At 36.2% G+C, this 26,827-nt stretch overlaps 2 protein-coding genes across 4 annotated transcripts in view; one reads left to right on the plus strand and one right to left on the minus strand.

Annotated features, from left to right (window-relative positions):
* The first annotated feature begins 3,019 nt into the window (after window positions 1–3,019).
* LOC107655775 (protein-arginine deiminase type-2-like) lies at window positions 3,020–12,168 on the plus strand. The gene is made up of 16 exons (XM_016443354.1): window positions 3,020–3,274; window positions 5,449–5,617; window positions 6,241–6,310; window positions 6,463–6,524; window positions 7,564–7,681; window positions 8,099–8,251; window positions 8,503–8,693; window positions 8,919–9,022; window positions 9,170–9,281; window positions 9,380–9,487; window positions 9,602–9,753; window positions 9,918–10,065; window positions 10,270–10,363; window positions 10,435–10,508; window positions 10,659–10,796; window positions 11,148–12,168. Exons 1-16 carry the CDS (start codon window positions 3,183–3,185, stop codon window positions 11,379–11,381), a joined length of 2,019 nt encoding a protein of 672 aa, XP_016298840.1. The 5' UTR covers window positions 3,020–3,182; the 3' UTR covers window positions 11,382–12,168.
* Window positions 12,169–12,905: 737 nt separating this feature from the next.
* The window catches only part of LOC107655773 (rap1 GTPase-activating protein 1-like), an 89,390-nt gene continuing 75,468 nt past the window's right edge, over window positions 12,906–26,827 (minus strand). For all 3 annotated transcript variants that reach the window (XM_016443352.1, XM_016443353.1, XM_016443351.1), the window contains 17 exons: window positions 26,497–26,575; window positions 26,047–26,100; window positions 25,879–25,962; window positions 25,696–25,796; window positions 25,262–25,391; window positions 23,178–23,333; window positions 22,860–22,931; window positions 22,302–22,388; window positions 22,063–22,203; window positions 20,833–20,964; window positions 20,195–20,304; window positions 19,639–19,758; window positions 17,931–18,072; window positions 17,535–17,640; window positions 16,240–16,292; window positions 15,891–15,943; window positions 12,906–14,023 (listed from right to left, as the gene is read on the minus strand). In XM_016443352.1, the coding sequence (XP_016298838.1) occupies window positions 15,935–15,943; window positions 16,240–16,292; window positions 17,535–17,640; window positions 17,931–18,072; window positions 19,639–19,758; window positions 20,195–20,304; window positions 20,833–20,964; window positions 22,063–22,203; window positions 22,302–22,388; window positions 22,860–22,931; window positions 23,178–23,333; window positions 25,262–25,391; window positions 25,696–25,796; window positions 25,879–25,962; window positions 26,047–26,100; window positions 26,497–26,575 (1,576 nt within the window). In that variant the 3' untranslated portion in view covers window positions 12,906–14,023; window positions 15,891–15,934. The remainder of the gene's footprint in view (window positions 14,024–15,890; window positions 15,944–16,239; window positions 16,293–17,534; window positions 17,641–17,930; window positions 18,073–19,638; window positions 19,759–20,194; window positions 20,305–20,832; window positions 20,965–22,062; window positions 22,204–22,301; window positions 22,389–22,859; window positions 22,932–23,177; window positions 23,334–25,261; window positions 25,392–25,695; window positions 25,797–25,878; window positions 25,963–26,046; window positions 26,101–26,496; window positions 26,576–26,827) is intronic.

Below are 26,827 nucleotides of genomic sequence, written 5' to 3' on the forward strand. Positions count from 1 at the left end.
TAAAAATCATAATTTGTGTTCTACTGAAGAAACAAAGTCACCTACATCTTGGATGCCCTGGGGGTAAGCAGATAAACATCAAATTTTCATTTTTGGATGAACTATCCCTTTAAAGAGATCAAACTCTGCTTTGCATTCTATAAAAATGTAAATAAATCATATTTTGAGTTCATTAAATATCTGTTTGAACAGGAATTTTGCTTTGCACAGAACTGTCATCATCTTTCAGCCTGACACAATGGTAATCTTCATGATATGATTAAAATTTATTTTTGTCAGAAAATTTAAAAATGTTATTTTTCTCAGACTAAATCATTTTAAACAACAGTGCATGTGATTGTTTCCTTTCCAAGAGTGGTTCCCACAGCAACATAGTTTCAAATGTGAAGTTATGCAAAATACTTATTGATGTGTAAGACTGAAATGATCTAACTCGTATGTATGTGCTAAGGGCCAGTTCTCTGACTACACTCTCAATGTAACTCAAAGTATAAATTAGACACTATAGTGAGATGAGACATTTTAAACTAGGCCAGCATGTTGACATCAGTAATATATTGTTGTGCCCAATGATATAACAACTAAATTATCTAAATGATCTAAGATCCATTTGACATATGCATTTACTATGATCTTTGTATTGTATTTAGAATATTACAGCTGTTGCATTATATTGTGTAAGACGCTATATTACATTTACTGGTCAATATGAAAGCAGCTGCATTAAAAAAGAATCAAATAAGCATGAAATAAAAATGATAAAAGACATTTTTAGCTGAAGCATGTTTTAAATTAGCTTCCATCGTGTAAAAAAACAGACTGATTTACACATTTTCATACATTATGCTTGCAGAAATGAAGCCTGCATGGTAAACTTGTCATACCAGATTTGCCCAGGCAGGTTAATGTTGTATGATTATTGATGCAGATAATAAAAGAGTTTGTTTGTAAAAGAGAGAGTGTGTGTGTGTGTGTGTGTGTGTGTGTGTGTGTGTGTGTGTGTGTGTGTGCGCGTTTGTGTGTGTGTGTGTGTGTGAGAAAAATATATTATTTAAAAGATTATTTGCTGAAGTAAAGAAAACCAAATGATGAGGCCTCATAAATGGTGTCTTGGTAAAGGTATAAGAGACATATGAGGTCCAATAAAAAACATCTCTGTAAACCATGTCTACATTTTTACTGAGCTACTCAATAATTCTTTAGGCATTGTTAGTCAATAACTGCCTTGCTTAATCTGATTTTCTAGGAAAATTCTTGAAATATGTAGCTTTGAACAGGTGAGAACTTGTCTTTTCTCTTCTGCTGCATCATCCACCCCTATTTCTCAGGGGAGAAAACAGGTTATTTGAGACCTTTAGACGTGGAAGTCGCAGGAGCAAACACGGTCAGTCAGCTTACCTCGGAGTCTGCGAAAAAGAAAGAAGTGGTCAGACATGACAAACATGTTTCAGCGGACCTGTCGACTGGAAATCAATGTACCCACACAAATTGTGCATGTCGTTAGTACGGAACTTAAGGTGATTGTAGACCGGTAGGTAATGTGACAATATTATAATCCATTGTTTTCCTTCACTGTGTTCTTAAAAACAATTGCACGTTGCATGAATTGAGGAACTGTATAAAAGATACAAATTGTGTGCTAACTGTAAACATTAAATGCATTTTTTTAATTAAAAGACTTTAATTATCATTTCCATATCATATTCATGAGAACAAAGCACCTATAGTTACTTTAAAAGTAACCCTCAACTGTGTTTAAAATGTTTGATTAACTTATCTTTGCATTAAATTGAACTCATTAATAAAATCAAAAAATGAAAATAATATTAGAGGAGTATATTTTATTTATTTATGTACTTATTGCAAGCATTGTGTGAAAACTGAACAATGAAAATAAATATTTGACTACATTTTGTCATGATACTAAAAATTCTAAAAACAAAAACAGCAAAGATCAGCGCTAATTAATATTAGTCTAACTTAAATGTTAAGTAAATACTAAAAGAGATCATGAAAAAAAAGATCATGGGTAATAATGGATATTACAAAAACATTTGTGCAATATTAAAGGGATAGTTCACCCAAAAATGAAAATTTGATGTTTATCTGCTTACCCCCAGGGCATCCAAGATGTAGGTGACTTTGTTTCTTCAGTAGAAGATATGATGATTTTTAACTTTAACCGTTACAGTCTATCAGTCGTATAATGCATGGCAATGGTAACAAAATCTATGAGAGTAAAAAAAACATGCACAGACAAATCCAAATTAAACCCTGCGGCTCGTGACGACACATTGATGTCCTAAGACACGAAACGATCGGTTTGTGCCAGAAACCGAACAGTATTTGTATAATTTTTTACCTCTAATACACCACTATGTCCAACTGTCTTTGGGTGCGCGCACGGTATCCGGTGCGTGAGGTGTGTACGTGCTCTGGCGTAGTTTACGTAAGCGCCGGACATGATCTCTCGTGCGTATACGTCACTCATTGTTTACACAGTGCACAGTCATTGTAGGTACGACGGCTAATTTTTCATTTTTGGGTGAACTATCCCTTTAACTCCACTGTAAACAGACTATAAAATGTTGCTTCTAGACAACAAACCAATAAGCTTAGCATTTAAATCCTCCATAGCACAGAAATAATTTAAATGGCTCTAAATGTAATAAAATTAAGTGTACTCACTAACAAATCTGAATTATATTTTGAATGGGTGAAAAATAATGGCTTGACTGAAGGCAGTTCTTCAGAACAAAATATGTGCAGCCTCCACACGGTGCACCATGAAAGAAAAAGATATAAAAATCACAAATAAATAGCTTTTTATTGGTTTATTCAAAGCCATCCCCTCGCCAACAATTGACTGTCATCGTATTTGCATCATGTGCTTGCAAATTGAAGAAAACGGTTTGTTATCCTGAGGCAACACGCCGGTGTAATACTGGGACAAATGAGTTCAGTCGCGCTGGCGTTAACAGCGCCCTCTAGCGTCAGTCGCTATGCCGCATACTGAGCTGTGGGCGTTTCCAGTCAGCTGAAGTCTTCCCACCTGCCTAGACATCCATCCACCTGCATTCGGTCAACCAATAGGCTTTCTGGCACGGTGACATCTCAAGTACATAAAGGGTTAAACGAAATTGTCAAAGTCACTTTGAAAGGAAGACGCATCTTTGCAAATCATGGTGCCCCGACGATCATTTACAATTGACACCGAGAAAACGACAAGGACGACATATGTGCTCGGAACGGAGTTGACGGTGAATTTAAACAGGTGGGCGAATGTATTTTTCATGCATTATGTGAATGGACTCATATGAATATTAGAACGGCGTTTTAAAGGGGCAGCCACACGGGATGCGTTCTTGCGTTTGTAAACAGCGCGACGGAGCTCAAGGGAATTAAACACAGCGGTCTATTTTAATAGCGCGAAAGACATATTTAAGGGGACAGTTCGCCCAAAAACGAAAGTCCCTTTATCATTTAAGTTACTCGCACTGTTGTTGTTTCAAAACCCGTTTGACTTTATTTCTTCCGTGTAGAACAAAAGGATACGTTAGAGAGTGTTTGTTTGGATCTGACAGACGCAGTCTCTATTCGCTTTCGTTGCATATGGTGACCAAAACTGTCAGTCGCCAACATTATTATATAAAACATAAATAAAATTTATGTTTACATGCTACAAACGTGCATTCCTGCTAGTTGTCTAATAGGATTTATATTTTTTTCAACATTGTTTGTGATCAGTGTCAAATTGACTCAGAAACTCAGTTACTATACAAGTAACTGAAGTTCTAACAAAATCAAGCAAATGGTTAAAGCATGTTACTATCTGACAACTGAGTTTAATTTAGATCAAAGGAACCTATTTAAGGAATTTAAATAGAAAATAAAAGGATTCATTTCAAAATTACTATTATTATTTTGACAAGCACATCATTGCAGACTCTGGGAACCCAAACAGTCTGTCTAAACACAATGTCACTAAAAAGGATGCATGTATACACACCAGACCGACAATTGAAGTATAACACAGATGATATGAATGTAATACAGTTTTGCTAACATGGTTTATAGTCTATTGTTTTATTGTTTGTAAAATGTCTAAACAATTCATTGGCAACATCATTCTGGAATGAACTGAGTTTTCAATATTTGCAAATATCGATCTGTTTGTCCTAATTGATCTGTTTGTTCTGCATATTTGCTGGGAGAATTCAGGGGGCATTGATGATTGAAGAATTTCTTCTTTCAGTTCCAATTCCAAAGGCGCATGAATGCACTTGTTGTGCTGCTACATTATTTAAATTCATCACTGAACTCCGTCTCAATGCTTCGGTTTATAAAAGCCACTGACGGCTATTGTCTTTGATAGCTTTCCAAACCTCCTAATAGCTCTTTTCTTTAGGTTTTTAAAAGACCTTTTTGTTGTTATCAGCCCATACTGAAATAGACAGTCCCCCAGCAACATCATCATGACTCGCGCCTGTCGTCTTAGAAGATAGAATTGAATCCTATATCTGTTATAAATAACCCACTATCTAATGCAGTAATTATTACATTTGGGTTGGTGACATGCCATGTTCCAGAGTGTCATCAGTGGTGTGACATGCTTGAGCTAATAATTTAAATCCATTTTAAATTACTTTTTTAAAATTCATGTCAGAAAATGTTGGTCCTCATGGTTTAAAAGTTCGATTTTTTTTTTTTAATTCTCAGTTTATATGTAGATATTACTTGACATGGTATATTACTAAATGGTCTTTGTGTTGTCCACAGGTTGAGTCAGCTCCTTTGCCATCATATTTGCCAGTAAATCAAAAACTTTGTCATAATGATATCATCCCTTCAAGAAGAGATTTCTTAATACAGAATTTCCTTTTTAACATCAGCATTACATTCTCTTTCTAAGAACCACATTGTAGATTCACAACCTTAAGCATAAAGCTGCCAAACCAAGCTCTCAGCTTTGTTACCGTTGGGTTTGCAATTTACAATTTAAAAGAACTGTTTTCTATTTTAATATATCTGAGTACATTTTTATTCCTGTGGTGTCAAAGCTGAATTTTCAGCATTATTACTTTAGTCTTCATTGTCACATGATCCTTCAGAAATCATTCTAATACGCTGTACTATTATAATACATGTTGAAATCTGATGTACTGCTTAATATTTTTTGTGGAAAAGAAAGGTCAAATGAAAAGCATTTATTTAAAATATATCTTTTGTAACATAAAAATGTCTTTACTGTCACTTTTGATCAGTTTAATGTATCCCTGCTGAATAAAAGTATAAAAAAAAATGGCTGACCCCATATATTTCAAAGATTGTGTATCTTTAAAATAATCAATTTGGTTTGAAATGGTACAATACAGTTCCTTTGGGCAATATCCTACAGTGAAATAGATCAATTCATAATGTGTCTGTGTATGTATGTGTTCTCTACAGGTGTGCCCCACCGCAGTCCAAATTCTTCTCGATAAAATGCAGCCCAAACGTGCATTACAAGATCACTCCCCAAGCCAAGGACGGGAACGCTGTTCCGTACCCTCTCACCCCAAACTCAGTCCTCATCGTAACCATGGACGCAGTCAGCAAGACTGCAAACGACAGCAAGGTACCTACAGCACATCCAATCACCTTTGTCCTCCATTAAGAGCAAACACAGAAATAATCTGTGGAATTTTCTGCATTTGGAGGAAAATTCTGTGGAACGGATTTAAACAAGATAAAATGTTTGAAACTGAGCAAGAAATACTAGACTCTAGTATCTGAAAGCATCAAACTAGCACAGATATTTAAAAGGAGGATGTGATGGGGGAGTTTTCTGTGGATTGCTGTGTGGGCAGATTCCACTTGGGTACGTTTCTCGATGTATGACCAACCTTAGCACTAAAGCAGATAATAGTCCTTTAGAAAATAAACAGAACTGAAAGAAATCGACAGCTGCGGACAGGAAACCGCTTGTCTCGTCAGTCTTGTTACTCTGATGCACACGCACTCTGTGGTTAACCCTGTTACTAGTCTATGCAGGAAACTACATCTATTAGGTTTATGTGTCGACATGATCTCACGTCACTTTCACAGCACTGTCTAGCACTGACAGCTTGAAATCTAGATAAATTAAATACATTTTGTATGCAATCATTACAGTACAGTGATGAATCACTGTAGTAATAAAAAAAGCCACAATTGTCACAATGATCAACCTAATGCTTGTTTCCATCTGATCTGTTTCAGTTATCTGTGAGGTACTATGGAGAGAAAACGGAGGCTCTCGGGGATGCCCTGCTGCATCTAACAGCTGTTGGTACGGCTCTGATGTTTTCATTTTGAGACATACGCCTGTGTTTATGAATAATGCTTATGTAAACCGTGTCTGTGCTGTAACTGTAAACATCCTCATGCTGGTGGGACTGTGAAGGAACAAGCAAGCCTCATGATGTCTCTGTTCTGTTGCAGAGATATCTCTGGACGTAGATGCTGACCGAGACAGCGTTGTTGAGAAAAACAATCCAAATAAGGTGAGCTTTGTTTGCTGGTAGTCTTGCGATCTGATCAATATCATCATTATTGGGGAGACTTGTTTTTGGCTCATTGCTGCAGGCTTGGAGATGGTGCTGAAAGGTCTGATCAAATTAATTAGTTTTGATGAATTAAAGGGGTCATATGACGCGATTTCAATTTTTCCTTTCTCTTTGGAGTGTTATAAGCTCTTGGTGCATAAAGAAGATCTGTAAAGTTGCAAAGACTAAAGTCTCAAATCCAAAACGATATTCAAATAATGTTCTTTTTAGCAGCATCATATGACCCCTTTAAGAAATGAATTTACATGAATTAGAAGTCTTAGAGATGATGTGTTCAGTGTTCAATTTGTTTGCATTTTAAAGGTATAGTTTACTCAAATGAAAATTCTGTCCTTTACAGTGACCTTCATCTAAGAAGATATTTTGAAAAGTGTCTTGGTGTTTTCTTTTTTTTGTCAATACAATCAAAGTCAATAGGGTATGGAAGCCCGTGTCTGCTGCGGAATAAAAAATTGTGACTTTATTTTTCTTTCTTGTATGTCTGAGTAATATCTCAGTTTACGTTTTTTCAGAATTGAGAGATATAAACTCTCAATTCTGAGAAGAAACATCAGAATTGTGAGATATAAACTTGCAATTGCAAGAAAAAAAGTCATAAATATTTTTTATTCTGTGGAGGAAACAAAAAATTGAATTGTGAGATGTAAACTCAGAATTCTGTGGGGAAAAAAAAGAAATATAACTCAGAATTGCAAGATATAACTCAGAATTCTCATTTTATATAAACGTTTTTCTCAGAATTCTGAGTTTACAATTTTCAGAATTGTGAGAAACAAAGTCTGAATTGTGAAATAAAAAGTTGCAATTACATTTATTTTATCTGTGGCAGAAACAGGCTCCCATAATAGGGTCCAAAGTTTTTTGAACCCCATTGACTTTCAAAGTATCTTCTTCTGTGTTCCAACAGCATAGTGCTATTGTAGATATTGAAGACTTTATTTGAAGAATGTGTGATGGTATTGGATTTTGGTTCTAGGGATCGTGGAAGTGGGGTCCTAATGGCCACGGTGCAATTCTGCTGGTCAACTGTGACTCGGAGTCCACATACAAGAAGACACTGGACAGTGAGGTTGATGAGATCAGTAAAGTCTCGGGTGAGTCTGGGCAGGTCTGGTGTCAGATATGGGAACGCCGCAGACGATTGTTAAGTGTAAACCGACTTTGTACTAAAGCCCGGTGTGTTGGGTGCTTACCATTTTTAAGCACCGTAGGCAAGCAAAATCATGCTTCCTTATTATTCATTCATTATTAATCCTGTTTGGACCGAATACATTGCAAGTCCAGTAAAACTTTTTACCTTTTAAATTTAAATCAAATTGGTTTATTCAGTACTAATAAATATCCATAGAAAATAGATCCATAAAAAAATTAAATTAAATTTACAATTTCGCCCAATTGTATATTTTTCGGTGCATATTAAACTGTTAGCTTAGTTAACATCGGACTCTACTCCTCAAATGCCATGCTGTGGAAAGGAAGTGAGAATTATCAAAATGTTTATTTGATGGCAGATTTGCAGGACATGTCCAAGATGATCCTGCGCACCAACGGTCCAGCTGAACTTCCTGAAGGCTATAAACTGACCATGCACATCTCACAGACCACTTCAGAGAACGTGAGAGTCTTTAGACCTCGGACAAATGTACAGAAAGACAATGTGTGGAGTGAGTGAATAATATAATATTTTATATAATATACCAAAAATGTTTTCAGTATACTTTTTTTTTTTTTTTACTTTTTGGAGCTTGTGTAGTGTTTACTATGAACTTTAAAATTTTGTAACCTGTCTTAGTTAGTTATTTCATTTAAATTTAGATATATGTAGACACACACACACACACACACAAGCAAAAACTGATGCATTATAAAGGAACATCAGTACTTTACTGAATGGGTCCTCTTTCTTTCTTACCAGAGCATAAACTCCTGAAGTTGTTCCTGAAAGATTATATCATGGTGGTGGGAACGGACATGCTGACACAGGAAGTGCCCTATCTAGGAGGCAAAACTGAACTGGAATTCTTTGTAGAGGGTCTTCATTTCCCTGATAAAGACTTTGATGGGCTCATCACCATCAACCTCAGTCTACTAGAGCCCTGTGGCAAGGTTAGTCTGATCTGATCTCTCATGCAACCTGGAGGACATACAACATTCTGTTCTTTTACTTACTGCAAGAACTACTCCAGTCTTGTAATAAAAGTTACATTACAACACTCTTCTATAAAATGACTAAAATGTATACAATTTAATAAAATAATTTTTGGGGGGGTAATATCATTCTCTTATAACCTCTAAATACTAATTACATTTGTTGTTGTTATTTTCTTAAAGGATTTCCCTGAAACTCCAGTCTTTACAGATAAAGTGGTATTTCATGTTTCTCCCTGGATCATGACCCCAAACACGCTCAAACCTGTGGAGGTGTATGTGTGCAGGTGATTCAGTCCAAGCTTCCGTTTAACTCTTCATATATCATATAACAAATAATGTCATTTCCAGAAACACATACAGATATTTCCAAGTATTTTTGCTACTCACTCTTTCAGTCATGGGGAATACTGACTGTTTTGTCTTTCTTGCAGCACAAATGATAACTACTCGTTCCTGAAGAGCATAAAGAACCTGGTGGAAAAGTGTGGCTCCAAACTGAAAATATGTCATGAGTACATGAACCGAGGTGACCGCTGGATGCAGGTCAGTGAAATCTGCATAGGATGATGTATTGTAAACTAGACAAGCATGTCAGGTGACTGTCATATGAGATGAGTAATTCCTACTGACTCTATCCACAGGATGAGCTTGAGTTTGGCTACATTGACTCTCCCCATCATCAGTTCCCTGTTGTACTGGACTCTCCTCGTGATGGAGATCTTCAGGATTTCCCCTACGAGTCCATTCTGGTGAGTGAGACGGATAAATGCTCAAAGAAAAATTCACCCAAAATGCTCATGTTATTCCAAACCAACATTGGCATCAAATTCTGAGCATGTACTAATCTAAAGATTGTGTCACAGGGGCCAGACTTTGGGTACGTGACACGGCATGCTTTGAATGAGGAAGTGAGCAGTCTGGACTCCTTTGGTAACCTGGAAGTTAGTCCACCAGTCACAGTGAACGGGAAAAGTTACCCACTTGGCAGAATCATCATTGGAGTGGCGTTCCCTACGTAAGCACCACAACTCTACCCTCCTAACAGTAACCACTACTAAAACATTGACGTCGTTATTTACTCGACTTCATATTGTTCCAAACAAGATATATGTTGATTCGAATAAACAAACTATTACCTGAAAGAATAATTCATCAAGAATATTTGCATTTAATTTGAAGTGCAACACGTGGCCGCAACATGACCCAAGTTGTCCAGGACTTCCTGTGGGCACAGAAGGTTCAAGAGCCAATAGCGCTGTACTCTGATTGGCTGGTTGTGGGTCATGTGGATGAGTTCATGACCTTTGTTCCAGCCCCTGACCGAAAGGTAAACCGATACGCTCCGAATACTACAATACACTACCAGTCAAAAGATTGTAATAATTAAGACTTTATGCTCACCAAGGCTGCATTTAAATCAAAAATACATTAAAAACTGTACATTTTTAAATGCCAGTACTTTATTCTGAACATAGCCAGTTTTTGGTTAAATACCCAAAACAATGCTAACTGTAATGGTTGGATTGTTCAGAAATTCAGGTTGCTGCTGGCTAGCCCTGACGCCGGATACAAAGTTTTCAAAAGCTTGCAAAACAACGGACATGGAAAAGCAGAAATGTTTCCGGGTAAACACTCATCAATTTTCTGTTTCAAAAAAGTTTACGGTCCACCACAGCTAACAGTTTTGCCTGAACAGGTTTGCCAGAGGCCATCTCTGTAAATGAGATCCTGAGCGACAAAAAGCTACAGGCTGAAAACAGATACGTGCAGGTCAGGGAAATACACAACATTCACAAATACCGCTTTAACACATGGCATTAAGATGCGCTTTGTGTCCAAACAGTACCTAGATAGATTTGTAGCCAGATTTGACAGATTATGGGAGAGAATAATACTGGCATCTTCGAATCTTTCACTCAGAACTGTATTGACTGGAACAGGGACGTGCTGAAGAAAGAGCTGGGGTTGGATGATGAGGACATCATTGATTTGCCCATCCTGTTTAAAGTGTTAGAAGAGAAAACGCACCCCAGGGCTGTGGCTTACTATCCCGACATGGTACAGCACATTACATTTTAAAACAAATGTTTTGTATTTCAATACATTTTAAAATGTAATTTATTGCTATGATGCAAAGCTGAATTTTCAGCATCATTTCTCCAGTCTTCAGTGTCACATGATCCTTCAGAAATCATTCTAATATGCTGATTTGCTGCTCAAGAAACATTAATTGCCATTATCAATCTTGAAACCAGTGCATAGCTTAATATAAAGTATCATTAACCTATCCTACCAAATACCCATTCATATTCTACAATCAGGAATATTAAGCTACTTGAGGAATCTGCTATTATAGTTTTCCCATTACATTGACCTTTGTTTTGATGCATTACCTGTATTTACCCTCAGGTGAACATGATCGTGTTGGGGGATCAGCTGGGCATCCCAAAACCGTTTGGGCCGAAGGTGAAAGGCAGGTGTGCTCTGGAGATAGAGGTGTGTTCTCTTCTGGAGCCTCTGGGCCTCAAATGTACCTTCATTGATGACTTGGCCCCGTACCACAAACTGCTGGGTGAAGTTCACTGCGGTTCCAACGTTCTTCGAGAGCCGTCCCCTTTCAAATGGTGGAACCTAGAGCTGTGAGAGAGACTAGACCTGTCAAGTGCCTATTAAGTCTAGAAATAAGCAATTCATAGAGCAAAATACTAATTGGATAATTCATCTAAAAATGGAAACTCTCTCATGATTTACTCACCCCCATGTTGTTCAAGCAGCTCTTTTCCATATAATGATAAAGTGCTGTCAAGCTCCCAAAAACGAATGCGAAATCCCCAAAAATCATTCATATCACTATGCAATGTGTTCTGAATTCATATAACCGCTTTCCATGAGGGATAGACAGAAATGTAAGTGCCTATTCTTTGATGAAACCCTTTTGTTGCACCCGCACATTGAGCTTTGAGAGCTGCTGATTTTCAGTAAATGCAACTTGAAGAAGAGAGCAAATCATGCACTTATGAAACAACATGAGTGTGAGGAGACAACAGTTTTTAGTACTTTGTAAAATTCTTATAACTTTCCTCTGATAACCAGGCCTTGTTTTAGCAGTATAGTTCCTCCTCAGGCTGCAGTGGTGCTGCTTCAGGATTTCTAAAAAAAAATGAAGGGCTTACAATTATACATGATGCTTTGAAAAGTGGTTTAAAATAATGTTAACCATTTAGAGACCTGTTGTTTATCTTTTCTAACAACAAAAGTAAAAAAAGTTCACAAAGTCTGTACTGGGTTTTTATAACTATGAATGTTCATTCTGTGTTGCCTTACTAATAATGACTGAGAATTTGATTTGAGAACTGAGAATTGGTGATTTACTGTCTTGGGTGTACATTTTTTCCATAATGTAATTACAGCAATAAACATTTCATGACCCCTCTGATCTTTATTAAACACAATTTCTTTAGTTTTATTACAAAAAAAGAATAAAATGTCTTATTTACAGTGAAACATTTCATAAAGTAGCATAATAAGCACTTGTAAAGGAGAACAATCACTTGCAGAAAGCAGTCGGTGTTTGTTTGGAATGAGTTTGTGCTTAATGGCTCTAACGTGTGCAAACGCATTATGTACAGTTCGACCAATCAGCAGAGACTTGGGGCTCTGACACAGCGAACGTATGGATTCAGCGAACCAAAAATATTTTTCCCTTTTCCATGAACTGTTTTAAAAGGATCACCCCTGAAAGCACCCAAACAGCATTATTTATAAGCATAAATCTCCCAGAATATTTTACTGTACCTCTTCAAACAAGAAGCAAATTGGGATATTAGTCTTACAAAAAAAGTACCAAGGTATTTTCATGTTTCTGGACATGAAACTGGTAATGCCATGTTTCTTCTATAATGGTAATACCATGGTATTCTTTGAAATATGCATCATAAACAGTAAATACCACAGTATTTTAAGGAGCTGTAAAGTGACAAATGTTTTTGCAAACAACATGAATTGCAAATGTTTCATTTTATGAGAGTAGATTAGCTCAAGTCATTAGCTGAAAAAAGCCTGTATCCCATATATCAATGAGATGAATGGTAATGCTAACGGATAGCATTAACACCATAGTACTATATTTAAAAACTAAATTTATTATATGATCTAAAATGTGCAGTTTTGTTCGCAAAAAACATTACATGAATAAAATGTGCATTTGTGTTTGAAAACAAAATAAAATGCCCAACATTTGCTATTGAACAAAGCATCTGATCAATATATTCCGACCTAGTGTATTCCATAATCCATATCCACTATCATATATGTGTCTGCAGTTTTACATTCATATTGCTCACATGTCATATAAGCTAAAATGTCTTCAGGACTTCAATATATCTGACTTGAGAGACACTGATGTTTTAATCTGCACAGCTAGCTTTAAAACATGAGGCTACTACATTAGTGTACAGTTTACACATGTCAGTTTTACCACAAACAGCTGTGGCCTTACAAAAATTTGTTGATCGGTAAAACAGCATAATCTTAATAAATAATATTTGAAAAGTATACAGCATATCACACCTGATCTATTCATCATAAATTATAATGCCTACGCTTCATTTATTGGACGGGATTCGGAAATGGCTTGGGTGCTCGACACCAGAAGATAGAGAACTACACTGAAATACAACATTTAACATTTACCTATATTCATTTTCAACATCATTACATCATGACACAAAAGGCAACAAAACAGAACCACACATAGATGTGTATTACTTTGTGGGTTCACGTGATGGGTTTAAGTTTAACCTCATTTGTTTTTCTTAAAGATGCCGAAAGCTTGTGACAGCTTCCCACCCCCGTCACTAAAAGATCTACTCACCACAGTGAGCCTCAATAAATAAATAAATATGACAAATAAAACCCAAACCCACACAATGAGAGCTACAGTTGGAAAAAAAAAAAAGAAAGAAAGAAGGAAAGCAGCCTATGATAAGGCCATAATCATGCGTGATTCATTGCCAGCTGGCAGCTCTTTTCTGTTCTTCTAGACGTGTACCAGCCTTTAGCACAAGCCAGGCAGGTTTGCTATTGTGTCTACAGACCAACAGCCACATGATAGAAGATAAACGGGTTGAGTCCTTACAAGAGCACGCTGATATTCTGATGCACACTTGCCCGACTGTACGCCGCGGGGCTGGAACTAGCAGTTCAATCCCCTTCACATCCGTGTCTCTACAGGAACTCTTGTGAGCACGTCTAGTGTCCGCTGCAGAGGGCTGCTTATGAAAATGCTGAAAATAACACATAATTAATGATTGATGACGAGAATAAGATTTATACATAAATGCATATACTGTATATACAGTTCAAAAGTTTGGGGTTGGTAAGACTGTTTAGTTTTTTGAAAAGTCTCATCCTCTCACCAAGGCTGCATTTCTTTTTAACAGAAATACAGTAAAAGCAGTGAACATTGAAATGTTATTACAATTTAAAAGAACTGTTATCTATTTTAATATATTTTAAAATGTAATTTATTTCTGTGATGAAATTCAAAGCTGAATTTTCAGCATCATTACTCTAGTCTTCAGTCTCACACAATCATTCAGAATCAGTCTGATATGCTGATGTGCTGCTCAAGAAGCATTTCTTATTATTATCAATGTTGAAAAAAGCTGTGTTGCTTAATATTTTTGTGAAAACCTTGATACTTTTTTAGGATTCTTTACTGTCACTTTTGATCGATGTAATAGATCCTTGCTGAATAGAAGTATCAGTTTCATTCTTAAAGTACCACTATTATGGGTAATGAAAGGTTCATATTTTGGTTTTGTGAATCCCCAACAACAAGTTGACATGTATGCAAGGTCAAAAAACACTTCCATTGTCTTATAATATGCATTTATTTTTACCTTACTTGCTCAACGACTCCCAAACGATTCGCTCAACGATTCATTTTTCCAAACCCCTCCTTTGCGTGACGCTAATCTGCGGTGATTGGTCCGATTGGTCTCATTTTCATTTCATCATGCCTGTAATGCCTGATAAAGCAGCGTTTGTGAGCGCAGTGCTGCTTTGTTTACAGCGAAACAGCTATTTTACCACTCCAAAAGCGGCACCTAGTGGCAAAGAATTTGTATTTTTTTATTCAGGCCAGCCATAGACTGTATAAAAACATGGACGTAGTGTCCGTGACGTCACCCGTAGATTTCCGAAGAGCGTTTTTGAAGCTCAAAAGTGGGCGGAGGCGGCCGTCGCCATCTTGGCAGCGCGTCACCACGCGACACTCCCGGATAATCGAAAATGGGCAAAGAGGTGCCCCTTTGGGCAGGTTGCTGAAGCCATGCCTACCTAGCTCGATGGTGGTGACAGCAGCGGCAATCCACCTGTCACTCAGGTGGCCACGCCCTTAATTATGCAGAACTTTAAGGCTTAATATAATTTAAACGGATGAGTTATAAAAAAATTCACCCCCCTCACAGTTGTCATGAAGGGCAAAATTAGCTATATAGACCAAAATCATTTTTTGAACCAGGCTGTAAACATGTTTTTTTCTGCTGTAAAGTTGGGCATTTTAACATTTTAACAATTTTGCAGCCAGCCTCTAGCGGCCAGTCGATGAATTACAGTTTAAGTCACTTCCTTGTTGGCTTCACTAGAGAGAGGGGGAGGTTGCCGCTTGAGGCCAACCCGAAAAGACCAATAAGTGGGCGGGCAATATGCTAATGTTTCATGTCTACGTCAACATGAAACGGCTTGGGATTCGTTTTAAAAACGACTCGTTTCAATGATTCAGAGTCGACTCTTTCTTTTGAGAGACAATAACTTTATACACGGTGCACTTTCAGATTTAAAGCTTTGCAGATTGTTTTTATTCACTTAGAGCTGTGTTACACACTGCATGAATGGTAATTTTCAAAAATCCATAATAGGGGCACTTTAAATATCTTACTGACCCCAAACTTTTGATTTGTAATGTCATTTTCTGAATGTCATGCTACACTACAAATATGAGTACAACTGCCTTAACATAAAAATCATAAAGGGATAAAATTAGGTCTTTAAGAGGTATAACAATGCAAATATAATCAAACGAGACAGCCATATAAGCCCAATAAACATATCAAAACAGATATAATCCACATTTTTGCTGTTCCTAACCTGTTGATGGACATCCATGAAGTCATCTACAGCCTACAGGACAGCTAGCAGTTCTGTGCAGGACAAACACACACAGAACAAAACAAATACAAAGAAAAACTACATTAGATATGATGTTCAAGAGCAATTATACAGCTACAGAGAGAAACAGTCATGCTATGACTTTAAAGGGTTGGTATCGAACATGTTATCAGTTTAGGTTTTTACTGAAATTCACTTATAACATTAGTCAAGGTTCATAATCATCTTCCACCCTCTTTACGGGACATTTTTATTCTGCTTTGCCTGTAGGACTATAAAAACGGCATTTTTGTGACTAGCATGTTCTTATGGCAAGCACATTTCTTACCGAGTGTTGTCTTTCTGTTTTTGGATGAGGTTCAGATTGCTGTCGCAAGGGACCTATAGTGAAACGAGATTTTAAAAAATGACAACAACTGAAACAAATTCAAATGAAAACTGAAAATATAAAAATAAAAGCTAATTCAAAATATTCATAAATACTAAAGGAGTATATCAATAATACTAAAATAACACTGGCTCTATTGTGGGCCTTGTCTTAATTTCATCATGTATATTCCCTTAGTATTTATGAGACAATATTTGCTCTAATAGTTGCTTTAATAGTTAATTATGGGTGCAACAGGTTAAAAACAGATCTCCAATGTTTTCCTATTTAATTTATCTCACTTCTGAGTGAAATCTCTTAAAGTAAAATGAGCACACAAGTTAATATCACAGTAGGAAGGTTGTTGGTCTGTCAGTGGTGTATTTTGTTTGTGATTCATCATATCTCATATGATCTTTTTTGCTACTGTTACCCATCAGGAAACATATCATGTACATTATTCATTTGGCAGATGTCTTTATCTCTGGGAAACAAACACATGACCTTGGCATTGTCAGCTCTACTGTTTGAGCTACAGGGATGCTAATGCTAATGATGAAGCTATAGGGTTGTAAAATAAGATAATTTACTCACCCCCATGTCATCCAAGATGTTCAAGTCTTTCTTTCTTCAGTCGCAAAGAAATTAAGGTTTTTGAGGAAAACATTCCAGGATTTTTCTCCATATAATGGACTTCAATGGTGGCCAATGGGCTGAATTACAATGCAGCTTCAAAGGGCTCTACACAATACCAGCCGAGGAATAGGGGTCTTATCTAGCGAAACAATCAGTCATTTTCTAAAACCTTTTCAACGTGACTACGTAATGCGTGAAGTCGAGCTAGTGCAAGACAAGCATTTGTGGTTAAAAAGTACATACATTTGTTTTGTTTTTTTTTAAGAAAATGACCGATCGTTTCAATTTGGAACTTCAGCCTGTTGGCCACCATTGAAGTCCATTATATGGAGAAAGATCCTGGAATGTTGTCCTCAAAAACCTTAATCTCTTCGCGACTGAAGAGTGAGTAAATTATCAGGAAATGTTTATTCTGGAAGTGAACTAATCTTTTAAGATGGGTAAACTGCATAATATTCGTGATGAAATAAATTAGAGTGCAACATATTTCTGGCCTCCTCAATGGAGCATTTTACATGCACAAAAATCTAACAGTCAAACAAATTATCATTATGTAATCCTTTGAATATAATAAATATTTGCTTGGGTTGTTGGGAGGTGAAATGTTTGTTCTGTCTCACCGTGTGAGCTGCTCTGACTATCAGTACCAGAGCCGTCTTCCAACCACACGCCGCTGTATGTAAACGAATCTCGTTTGTGAGGCGTACCGGCTGAAGACAGGCTCTCCTGTGTTCCAGAAAAATGAAAAACATATGCAAACAACAGAACCAGTCAGTCTTGCCAGGTGTATTGATACTTATGTTCAGACAATTAAATGCAAATTCCATTACGCCTGTATGCATTTGCCTGCGAATAGTATGGGCATTTAGAAACAGGTGGTTTTCTCTGCCTGTCAGTTTGTATGAATACATTAGAATTTTATCCAGTGACAACAATTTGATCACAATGTAGTGATCTTTTAAGTAAAGTATGAGTCATGCATTGATCAGTGATGAGTCAGGTGTATGTGACCACACCAGTCCGGTGTCGTAGTCCTCTGCCGCTTCATGTTCCTGCTCGTTCTCTTCCACCACGCTCGTGAAGCTACTGGCATTGGACGAGGAGCTCGACAGATCCTGAGACTCCGGGATAGAGGGAGCTCGACAGCACAGGGCCGAACTACAAACACACACACACACACATATGCACATATATGAGATCAAATCAACCTGAAAGACTAGAATAGTTCACCCAAAAATTTAAATTTGCTGAAAATGTCTCCAAATTAGTTTTTTTTTGTAACTCGTCAACGTCTTAAAAGGGCTTAGGGTAAGTAAATGTGTCATTTTGGGGTGAACCACTCCTTTAACTAATCACCATTAAATGCGTATGGTCAAAGATTAGATGCATGTTCTTTTTGATTTAATATTGTTGGTTGAGGTATATTTGATTCACTTTTGAATTCACACGCATTTCATTTACTGTATCACACATTAGCTGCACATTAAAAGCAAAAGCTGCTCACTTTTTTACCTTTGCACCTGGAAACTACCCACATTAGATTGACTGATTTATTTGCACTAGCTGCTCTGTCCATGTGATTAAAAGCTGTTGTTTGGGCTGTATTTTGCTATTTCATAATGATAATGGAGTACGTTATGATAGCACTAGCCATATTCATGTTCAGTGATTGCAGGTGTAATTTCTCAAGTTCAAAGTAGTTGTTTTACTAATGGCTCATTGACAAACTAGTAACATTTGAACTCAAATATGGCAAAGCAAATATCTATTATTCGCTGCTAGGAGTGGCTTTATGTAGAGGGTAATAAAAGTTCTGAACCTAACAAGGAGCGGCCCGTGAGCAACTAACTATTGCGCCCTTTGAACAAGCCACCTAACCTCAGGTTAGGCTATTTACTTACTACACATGAACATGTTATTCAACTTTGAGCATATTACATATACAAATAATAGACAAAAATAAAGAGTATAAAACCCAGTGTATTATAGTACTAGTACTAGTGCAACAGTATTAATTTGCAAAGGAAATATGCTTTTGATGCACATGCACTACTGTTACAAAGTATGGGGTCTTTTTTGGAAATAAACGAATACCTGTATTCAGGAAAAATTAACTTTTGATCATCAAATTGATCAAAAGTGACAGAGATTTTACAAGGTTACAACAAAAATCTATTTCAAATGATGTTCTTTTGAATATTTCATTCATCAAAAAGTTTTGAAAAAAAAATATTTCAGTTTTTTTTTTTTTAAGAAAAATATTAAGCAGCACAAATGTTTTCAACATTGATAAGAAGTGCTTCTTGAGCGGCAAATCAGCATATTAGAATGATTTCTGAAGGATCATGTGACTGAAGACTGGAGTAATGATGATGAAAATTCAGCTTTGCATCACAGGAATAAATTATATTTTTAAATATATTAACTTACAAAAACATTTATTTTAAATGGTAATAATATTTCAAAATTTTTTTTTACTGTATTTATGATCAAATAAATGCAAACTTGGTGAGCATAAGAGACTTCTTTCAAAAACATCAAAATAGCAAAACTAATATTAAAAAGTAAATAAAAACAATTACTTCACATGATCATAGACACCTTTCCTGGAATGTAAAGATCAGATTATATGAAAAACTGAACATCCATATGCAGTTTAAAGGAGGACCTTGCATTAGAGTTTGATTACAGGCAAATAATGTCAGTGTTTTCATTGGTGCTCACCCAATCTTAGTGATTTGCATCTCAGGGGAGCTCTGACTGGATGAGTTGTCTAATCTGAGGTCCTGAGTGGTGTGTACACCATCAGATGTCCTCTGTGGACTAGGGGACACCTCTCGACTGCTGGAACATAATGATTAATTCATCTTAACTATTGTTTTCAGAACTGCATTTTTCATATTTGACATTTAATTAACCTGAAATAAACAGATACTTATTTTTCAGATACTTACTAAACTTAATACACACTAATTAGATTCTAATCTTTGTTATATTTCTTTATATGGTTTTCCTGTCACAAGACAACAAAATGTTTTCTTACTTTTAATGAAATGTAATAGATTATGCTAAACAAGAATTTATGCCTTTTGTTCTTTGTTATTAAGACAGAATTGCCACTTTGACATTTTTCAAAAACGCACAAAAATCAATGTCTGTATGAATTGCGCTTTCATGTATTTTTGAATAAACTAACAACCCATGTTTGTTCAAAACCTTGTAATAAAATGGCTTCAAATACTAACAGAAAAAGCTGTCCTACATTGTCTGTTTTTCTTACCTTCTCTCCTGAACCTCTTGTATGTTCTCAATCCCAATGGCGCTGCTCCTCCTGGAACTGAATGGACCAGATTTCTTACGGGTTGGGCTTTTTCCAGGAATAATCAAGGACTATGGAGAAATCACATTTGGGTCATATTTTGATAGTACGTTCAGATGGCTAATAGGCTGTTATGTCAGCCTGTCATGAGAGGCTCTCTCAGTTATTGCTGTTGCACTTGTTGTCATAGCAATGGAGATGGGACGGTCACTTGTGGAGAGCCCCATCTGTTCCACCGACCACCATGCAAATAGATCATAAGAGCTGATTACAAATCAGTTTTTTGTTCTTTTGTAATGGTGAAATGATGAAGATCAGAAATGGCAGGTGAAGACCTGGTGTACCATCAGTACAAGCCTCACAGCTGTGCCATGATGACACAAGCACTCAAAGGTCAAACCCACTCGCAGGGCACGACGGATGCCAGCTGAGACTCCGCCAGTCTGAGGGATCAGAGGGCATGCAGACTTGCACAAACTAAAAGCTGCCGCATTGTTTTGGGGCTTCTCGTGACAGACTGCATTAATTTTTTTAGCAAGTTGTTGTGTCTTTTTAACAATTTAAGGTCAGTTGACCTCCACAAGGGCATTCATACTCACAGTGCCGGGTGTTTTGGGGGTGTCTGAGGGGTTGTGTGTAAAGCTTCCACTGTGGCTTGTGGAGACGGTGTGTGGTTTTTTGTTGCTGAGGCCCATGGCATCCATAGACTGACTTCTATTTCGGATTACTCGCTGGAAAGAGAAAAACAATGCACTGCATCACTGCAACGCAACACTAGAGGACACTACAACTGCTTATATGAGAACCAGGAGGGCTAGGGAGAGTGAAGGACAGTAAAAGTGGTTATGATTGGACTAGTATGCTAAAAGATTTCAAAATACTTCAATATGCAAAGAACACCAGGTCACTTTCTTTATTTGCCAAAATGTGCAAAATGTAAGCATGTGTATCCCATAATGTAATGTACTTCTACTTATAGTGCACTTTTTTCTATTACTAGATTTAATTGATTAATTGACATGGACACAATGTTTTAACACAAAATTATATCAAAACTGTAGCATACTGCTGTTTAAAACATGTAATTGTTCTATAATGCATACTGTTTAAATACACTATAGTTCAAAAGGCTGGTGTCAGTAAAACTAGGGTTTTTTTGCATGAAATTAATACTTTTATTTAGCAATAATTAATTAAATTGATCAAAGTGACAGTTATGACATTTATATTTCAAATTAAAGCTGTTTTTGTTTGTTTGTTTGTCTTTCTATTTATCAAAGATTAAGAATTCTTAGAAAATGATCATGGTTTCCACAAAAATATTAAGCAGCACAACTATCTTCAATAAGAAATGTTTCTTGAGCACCAAATCAGCATATTAAAAATGATTTCTGAAGGATCATGTGACACTGAAAACTGGAGTAATGATGCTGAAAATTCAGTTTTTCATCACATGAATAAACTACATTTTTTGAAAAATATATTTAAATAGAAAACAATATTAATGCATAATGCATGTGATCAAATAAATGCAGCCTTAGTGATCACATGAGACTTCTTTCAAAAACATTTAAAAAAGTGTATTTAAAACATATACAGTATACTGCATAAATCATACTTTAATATCACACTCTTTTTAGCATACTACAATTTGGGATGCAATAATTATAATCTCATATATAGGATGGACAGTATGCAAATTGAAAAAGTCATCTCTACCATTCACCAGAACTATTTTGTCATATACTGTATAAGCATCATTTTGTCAGTAATTATTTAAACAAATACAAACCTATATTACTAGTTAAAGAGATTCAAATGGATTCTACCTTGAAAGACTCAAAGAAGCCGCCGCCGCCTCCTCCTCCATTCTCCAGTTTGTCATCGTCTCCTCCCAGTCCTATCATGGACTGGCTGTTCAAATGCAGCTCCTCATATAAAGTCTCCAGCAGAGCAGAACGTGTCCTCTCCTGGAGAACAAAGACATTTTAATGTAGTATGCATGCAGATGCTCCCACACAAATACAAACACAAACACATGCGTGTATGCCCTGTATGCCCTTCTCACCTCCAGCTTGGCAAACTTCTCCGCTTTATAGCAGGAATATTCAGCATTGATGAGTTTGGTCAAGAGGAACTCATGAAACTCTGCACTCTAAACAAAACACGATGAACAAAGACTAAATTAGATACAGATAGCCATTCACAAATGCACAGCGAGTGATACACAAATGCGTACAGCAATCTACAAATGCACAAGACGCGATTCACAAATGAATGGCAGGCAAAGTTGTGTTTGTGACATAAAAATATATATGAATATGTTTTTTGTTTGCAAATATCATTTTATTTATTTGGGAATTTAATTCACGTTTGTGAAACTCTAAGATTTATTTGTGGATCTCATTCTATTTATCTGTCAATATGTTTAATTTTTGTCAATCTCTTTACATTTATTTGTTTACATTCATTTATCTATTTATTCGGAATTATGCAACAATTCTATCACCATAGTTGAAGGATGTGTAGAATTTTGTAAAAACAGCTGTTCCAATTCTGAGTTCCGGGGCAAAAGATTCCATGTGGAACTAGTTGAATTTCATAAATGCAGGCTGAAAAGATGTACCTTTTTAAAGACAGCAGGGTCTGGGAGGGCAGGTCCAAAGAAAGGCACATCATCTCTTGCCGTCACAGATACCTATAATATCACAAAAGAAATTATTACAGATATCAGGAAAGCTTCCAAAAAAAAGTCTCAAGCACATTGTTTAACAAGTTGTTTTGCTATATTGGAAATCATCAATGTGTAGAAAAAAAAAAAACTACTTCAGAACTGAATCAAAACAAACAATCAAGTATGTGAAGCATTGCTATAATAAATACATTATTCACATTAATCCATGGCTCAAGCTTCATTTTGAAAGATTCAGACAAGATTAATTACCTTATAAAGGACGTTATCAGTGCAGGCGTTCTCCACTTGCACCACTATGTAAGCGTGAAGGAAATTTGATGCAATCATATCGGGTACAAATGGTGTATTTTCTTCTTGGAACACAATAGCCACAATGTCATTTCCTACATGCCTCTTCCTCTGCAGCTGCAATTAAATCATACCAAGACAACAAAACTGTGAAGTAATAAGAGGAAGCTGTCCGTAAGGTCTGTACAACTGATTTAAGATTCACTTCTTCGAACAGACCGGCCAGAACAGAAACCTGAACTGAAAACTAAAATAGATCATGCCATTGAAAAATGTATATTTGTGGTCTCGAACAGAATCAACACTGTTATATCAGTTTGTGAGGTATATTACTTTCATGCCAATAAAGAACACTCCTTATTGTTTCATATAGTTTTTCTTTTAATTTTGTCTCTGACTGGTAATATACCGAAAACAGGTTTGTTCTAAGTGTGACCAAATAAAAAAAAATAATAATAATTTAAATCTGGAAAAAAAAAGTATGACGATTTTGTATGGGCCTACTCATAAATAAATACACATTTTGTTCATGCCTAGACATTTGTTTATGTAGTTATGAGTAGGTCCACACAAAATCTTCATACTTTTAATATTTATGATTATTGATTGTGGATGATAATGTACAGAAATGCCAGACACCAGATTACAATTCTTATTAAATTAAACATTAAAACAAAGAAAATCAATCAAATTCTGCATAAAAATTAAGTATATTTTTATGATTTTATATGTTGTATTATGAACATATTTCTTATTGTTGCACTATAGTTTTTCCTTTTGAGGTGAAATGTCCTTTGTTTTTTTATGATCTTGATATGTTTTGTGAGATTCACACTTATGACAAAGATTATTTATTACATTTCCCACAAAATAACAATATTGGATCATAATATTATACATATTACAAACTGATTTGTGTTTTATTGCACCAATGATGCCAAAGCCCTAAATTTCAGAGCAATAGTTACATTTATACTTGATTTAACATGGCAACAAAACATTAATAGCATTCTGCAGGGTGTCAGTTTTATCTTCTATAAATCTTCAAAGGTTTATCCGATTAGCTTTCCTCAGCTGAACCGTTCGTTCGCTTGTCTTCACAGCTTGCTCATAAATACTTATTAGAGAGTGCTGTCATAACAGAAAACAGTTCACAGACATTCACAAGTTCAAAAGAAAACTGCTTGTCTTTATCATCAAAGTGCTCAGGAAATTAATAAGACATATCGAAGCATGTTTGCAGCCCTGTGGCAAACATCAGAGTCAAAACGATGTTTTTAGATAGAAACAAACCATTTTAAGGCAAAAACACATTTGTCGTGCCAGTCTGGAGGCCATTAGCATATCGCTATACTGTAACTCTCATATGACATCACATATCTCGTACAATAGTGATTAAAAAGCAGCAGGTGATGAGTCTGTACCCATATGTTATCTCTGGCCTCTGAGGTACCATACTGAAGAGGGTGTGTTTTAGTGGCCAGCTTTGTAAGAGGGCAGTCTGTGCTGAAACCCCTAGGTGATGTTCTCTCTCTGAGCAATGCAAAGCGTGCATGACAACAGATGGCTTTCCAGGATCAGTCCTTTGCACTGTGTGGTTTGCTTGCTAATTAACAGAGCATGCTTTTGGTCAGTGCATAACACAGTGGCCAAGCAACTCTGGGGGGCTGCAACTGGTAATATACCCCAAACTAACACTACATGTGACATAAAACAATATCCCAGAATATTACTGGTTTGTCCTAAGCGTGCCCATGTATTTACCCACCCTCTACAGGTAACCAAAGTTTGATTTAGCTAAGAATAGGAATCTAAAATCTGGGGAATCTGAATCATGCAGAAGCAATAAAATGTTTTTCATATTTTCTCAACTGATTGTGAATCAAAACAACAACAAAAACACACACACGACACACACACACAAAATAAAGCTGAATGAAGCAGAATAAAACAAAACAAATAAATAAAAAAGCAGAATGAGGCAGAACAAAAGAAAACAAGATACAAAACAAAAATTTAAATGAAAACAAAACATGAGGTCTTACCTGCTGGGTATCACCTTCAATGTATGGCAGCTTAGTGGACACGTGGAACATTATCTCTTTATTGTGGAAGTTGTGATAGACTGACTCGCTTCCTGTCTGACCATGTGTCACATCCAGGCCACCACGAAAGCTGTATTATGAAAGAAGTTCAAAAAGCGCTGAGTTACTCTACAAACTCAAACATACCAGCTGTACAAACAACCTTCTGTTGGTCCTGGGACAACATTCCAATAAACAATCACATTACTCATTAAACCCTGACCTACACCTGAAATCAAAGGCAAATTACAATATCATAAGATGACTTTAAGATAGCCTCAACAACAGCTCTCCACCTAACCCTAAAATGTGAATGGTAGATAGAAATGTTGTTCCAGGACCAGGAAAAATGTCCTACTTGGGTACTGTTCATGCTAAATACTGTAGGTCTATACCCTTTAAAATCATGAAGTTCAATCTTCTCTCCCAAGAACTCCAGAAACTCAACAAAAGCTGGACTTTCCTCATTGTTTCCGAATAGCTCCTCTTCTGATGTCTGAAAAAAGAGAACATTTTCAGTTCATAATTAATATAAATTAAGCAAACCAAGAATGAAAAACTCATAAAGGTGAGCTAACCTGTGCAAATTTCTGGTAGATGACTCCAAACTTGAAGTTGTTGTTGATGACATGCTCATCAAAGGTCACAATAAGTCTAGATGCCTTTAAATGGGTTACAAATGAGGGTCAGTGAAAGAAATTTACATGACTTGTTCATTCGTTTTTTATGTTTCTGTTCCAGCTTACCTTTGGGTATAAGACAGGATAAAATCTGTCCACATTCACCTCTTCACAGACAAGCTTAAAAAAAGACAAAAGATCTATGATTAATCTCACTTACACATTTCTAATCAAATAATTTTATATGATTACTAAGGCTGTCAATTTACTATATTAATTTAGTACAAATTAATTACAAAAAATAACATTTTCCTCATGGGGATAAAATAAATTAACTTTAAAGTCACCTTTTGTAAGATCTCATTTGCATTGGAGTTTTCTCAGCAAACATTGATATATGCAAATAATTTAAAATAAATTAATTGAATGTATAATATGTATAATTGCAAAAAAATAAATATAATTTTAACTGAATTCATCCACATGTCATGCAATTGATTGGATTATTATAATTTTTTTTAATCCACTGACAGCAATGCAAAATTCTTTGCTCAACTATTTATGTTAATGTCCTACCTTCGCCATCTGGACAACATTAGGGAACTCGGTCAGACAAGAAATTGGTATCACATCATGGTAGGTTTTAAACTTTGACCTACAGTTAAAAGACAGATAGTACCACTATAACCAAACTAGACTCCACTGTACTTCACAAACACATTCTCAGCTAAATCGTCTGAGACAAATTGCTTATGTTACTCTATTGTAAGTCGCTTTGCATAAAAGTGTCTGCTAAATGCATTAAAGTAATGTAAATGTTATATTTAGCAGAAAAGACAATGACACACAGAGAGAGAGAGAGAGAGAGAGAGAGAGAGAGAGAGAGAGAGGGAGAGAGAGAGAGAGA

Source organism: Sinocyclocheilus anshuiensis, unplaced genomic scaffold (assembly GCF_001515605.1).
Source record: "Sinocyclocheilus anshuiensis isolate Anshui unplaced genomic scaffold, SAMN03320099.WGS_v1.1 scaffold1575, whole genome shotgun sequence".
Taxonomy (NCBI): domain Eukaryota; kingdom Metazoa; phylum Chordata; class Actinopteri; order Cypriniformes; family Cyprinidae; genus Sinocyclocheilus; species Sinocyclocheilus anshuiensis.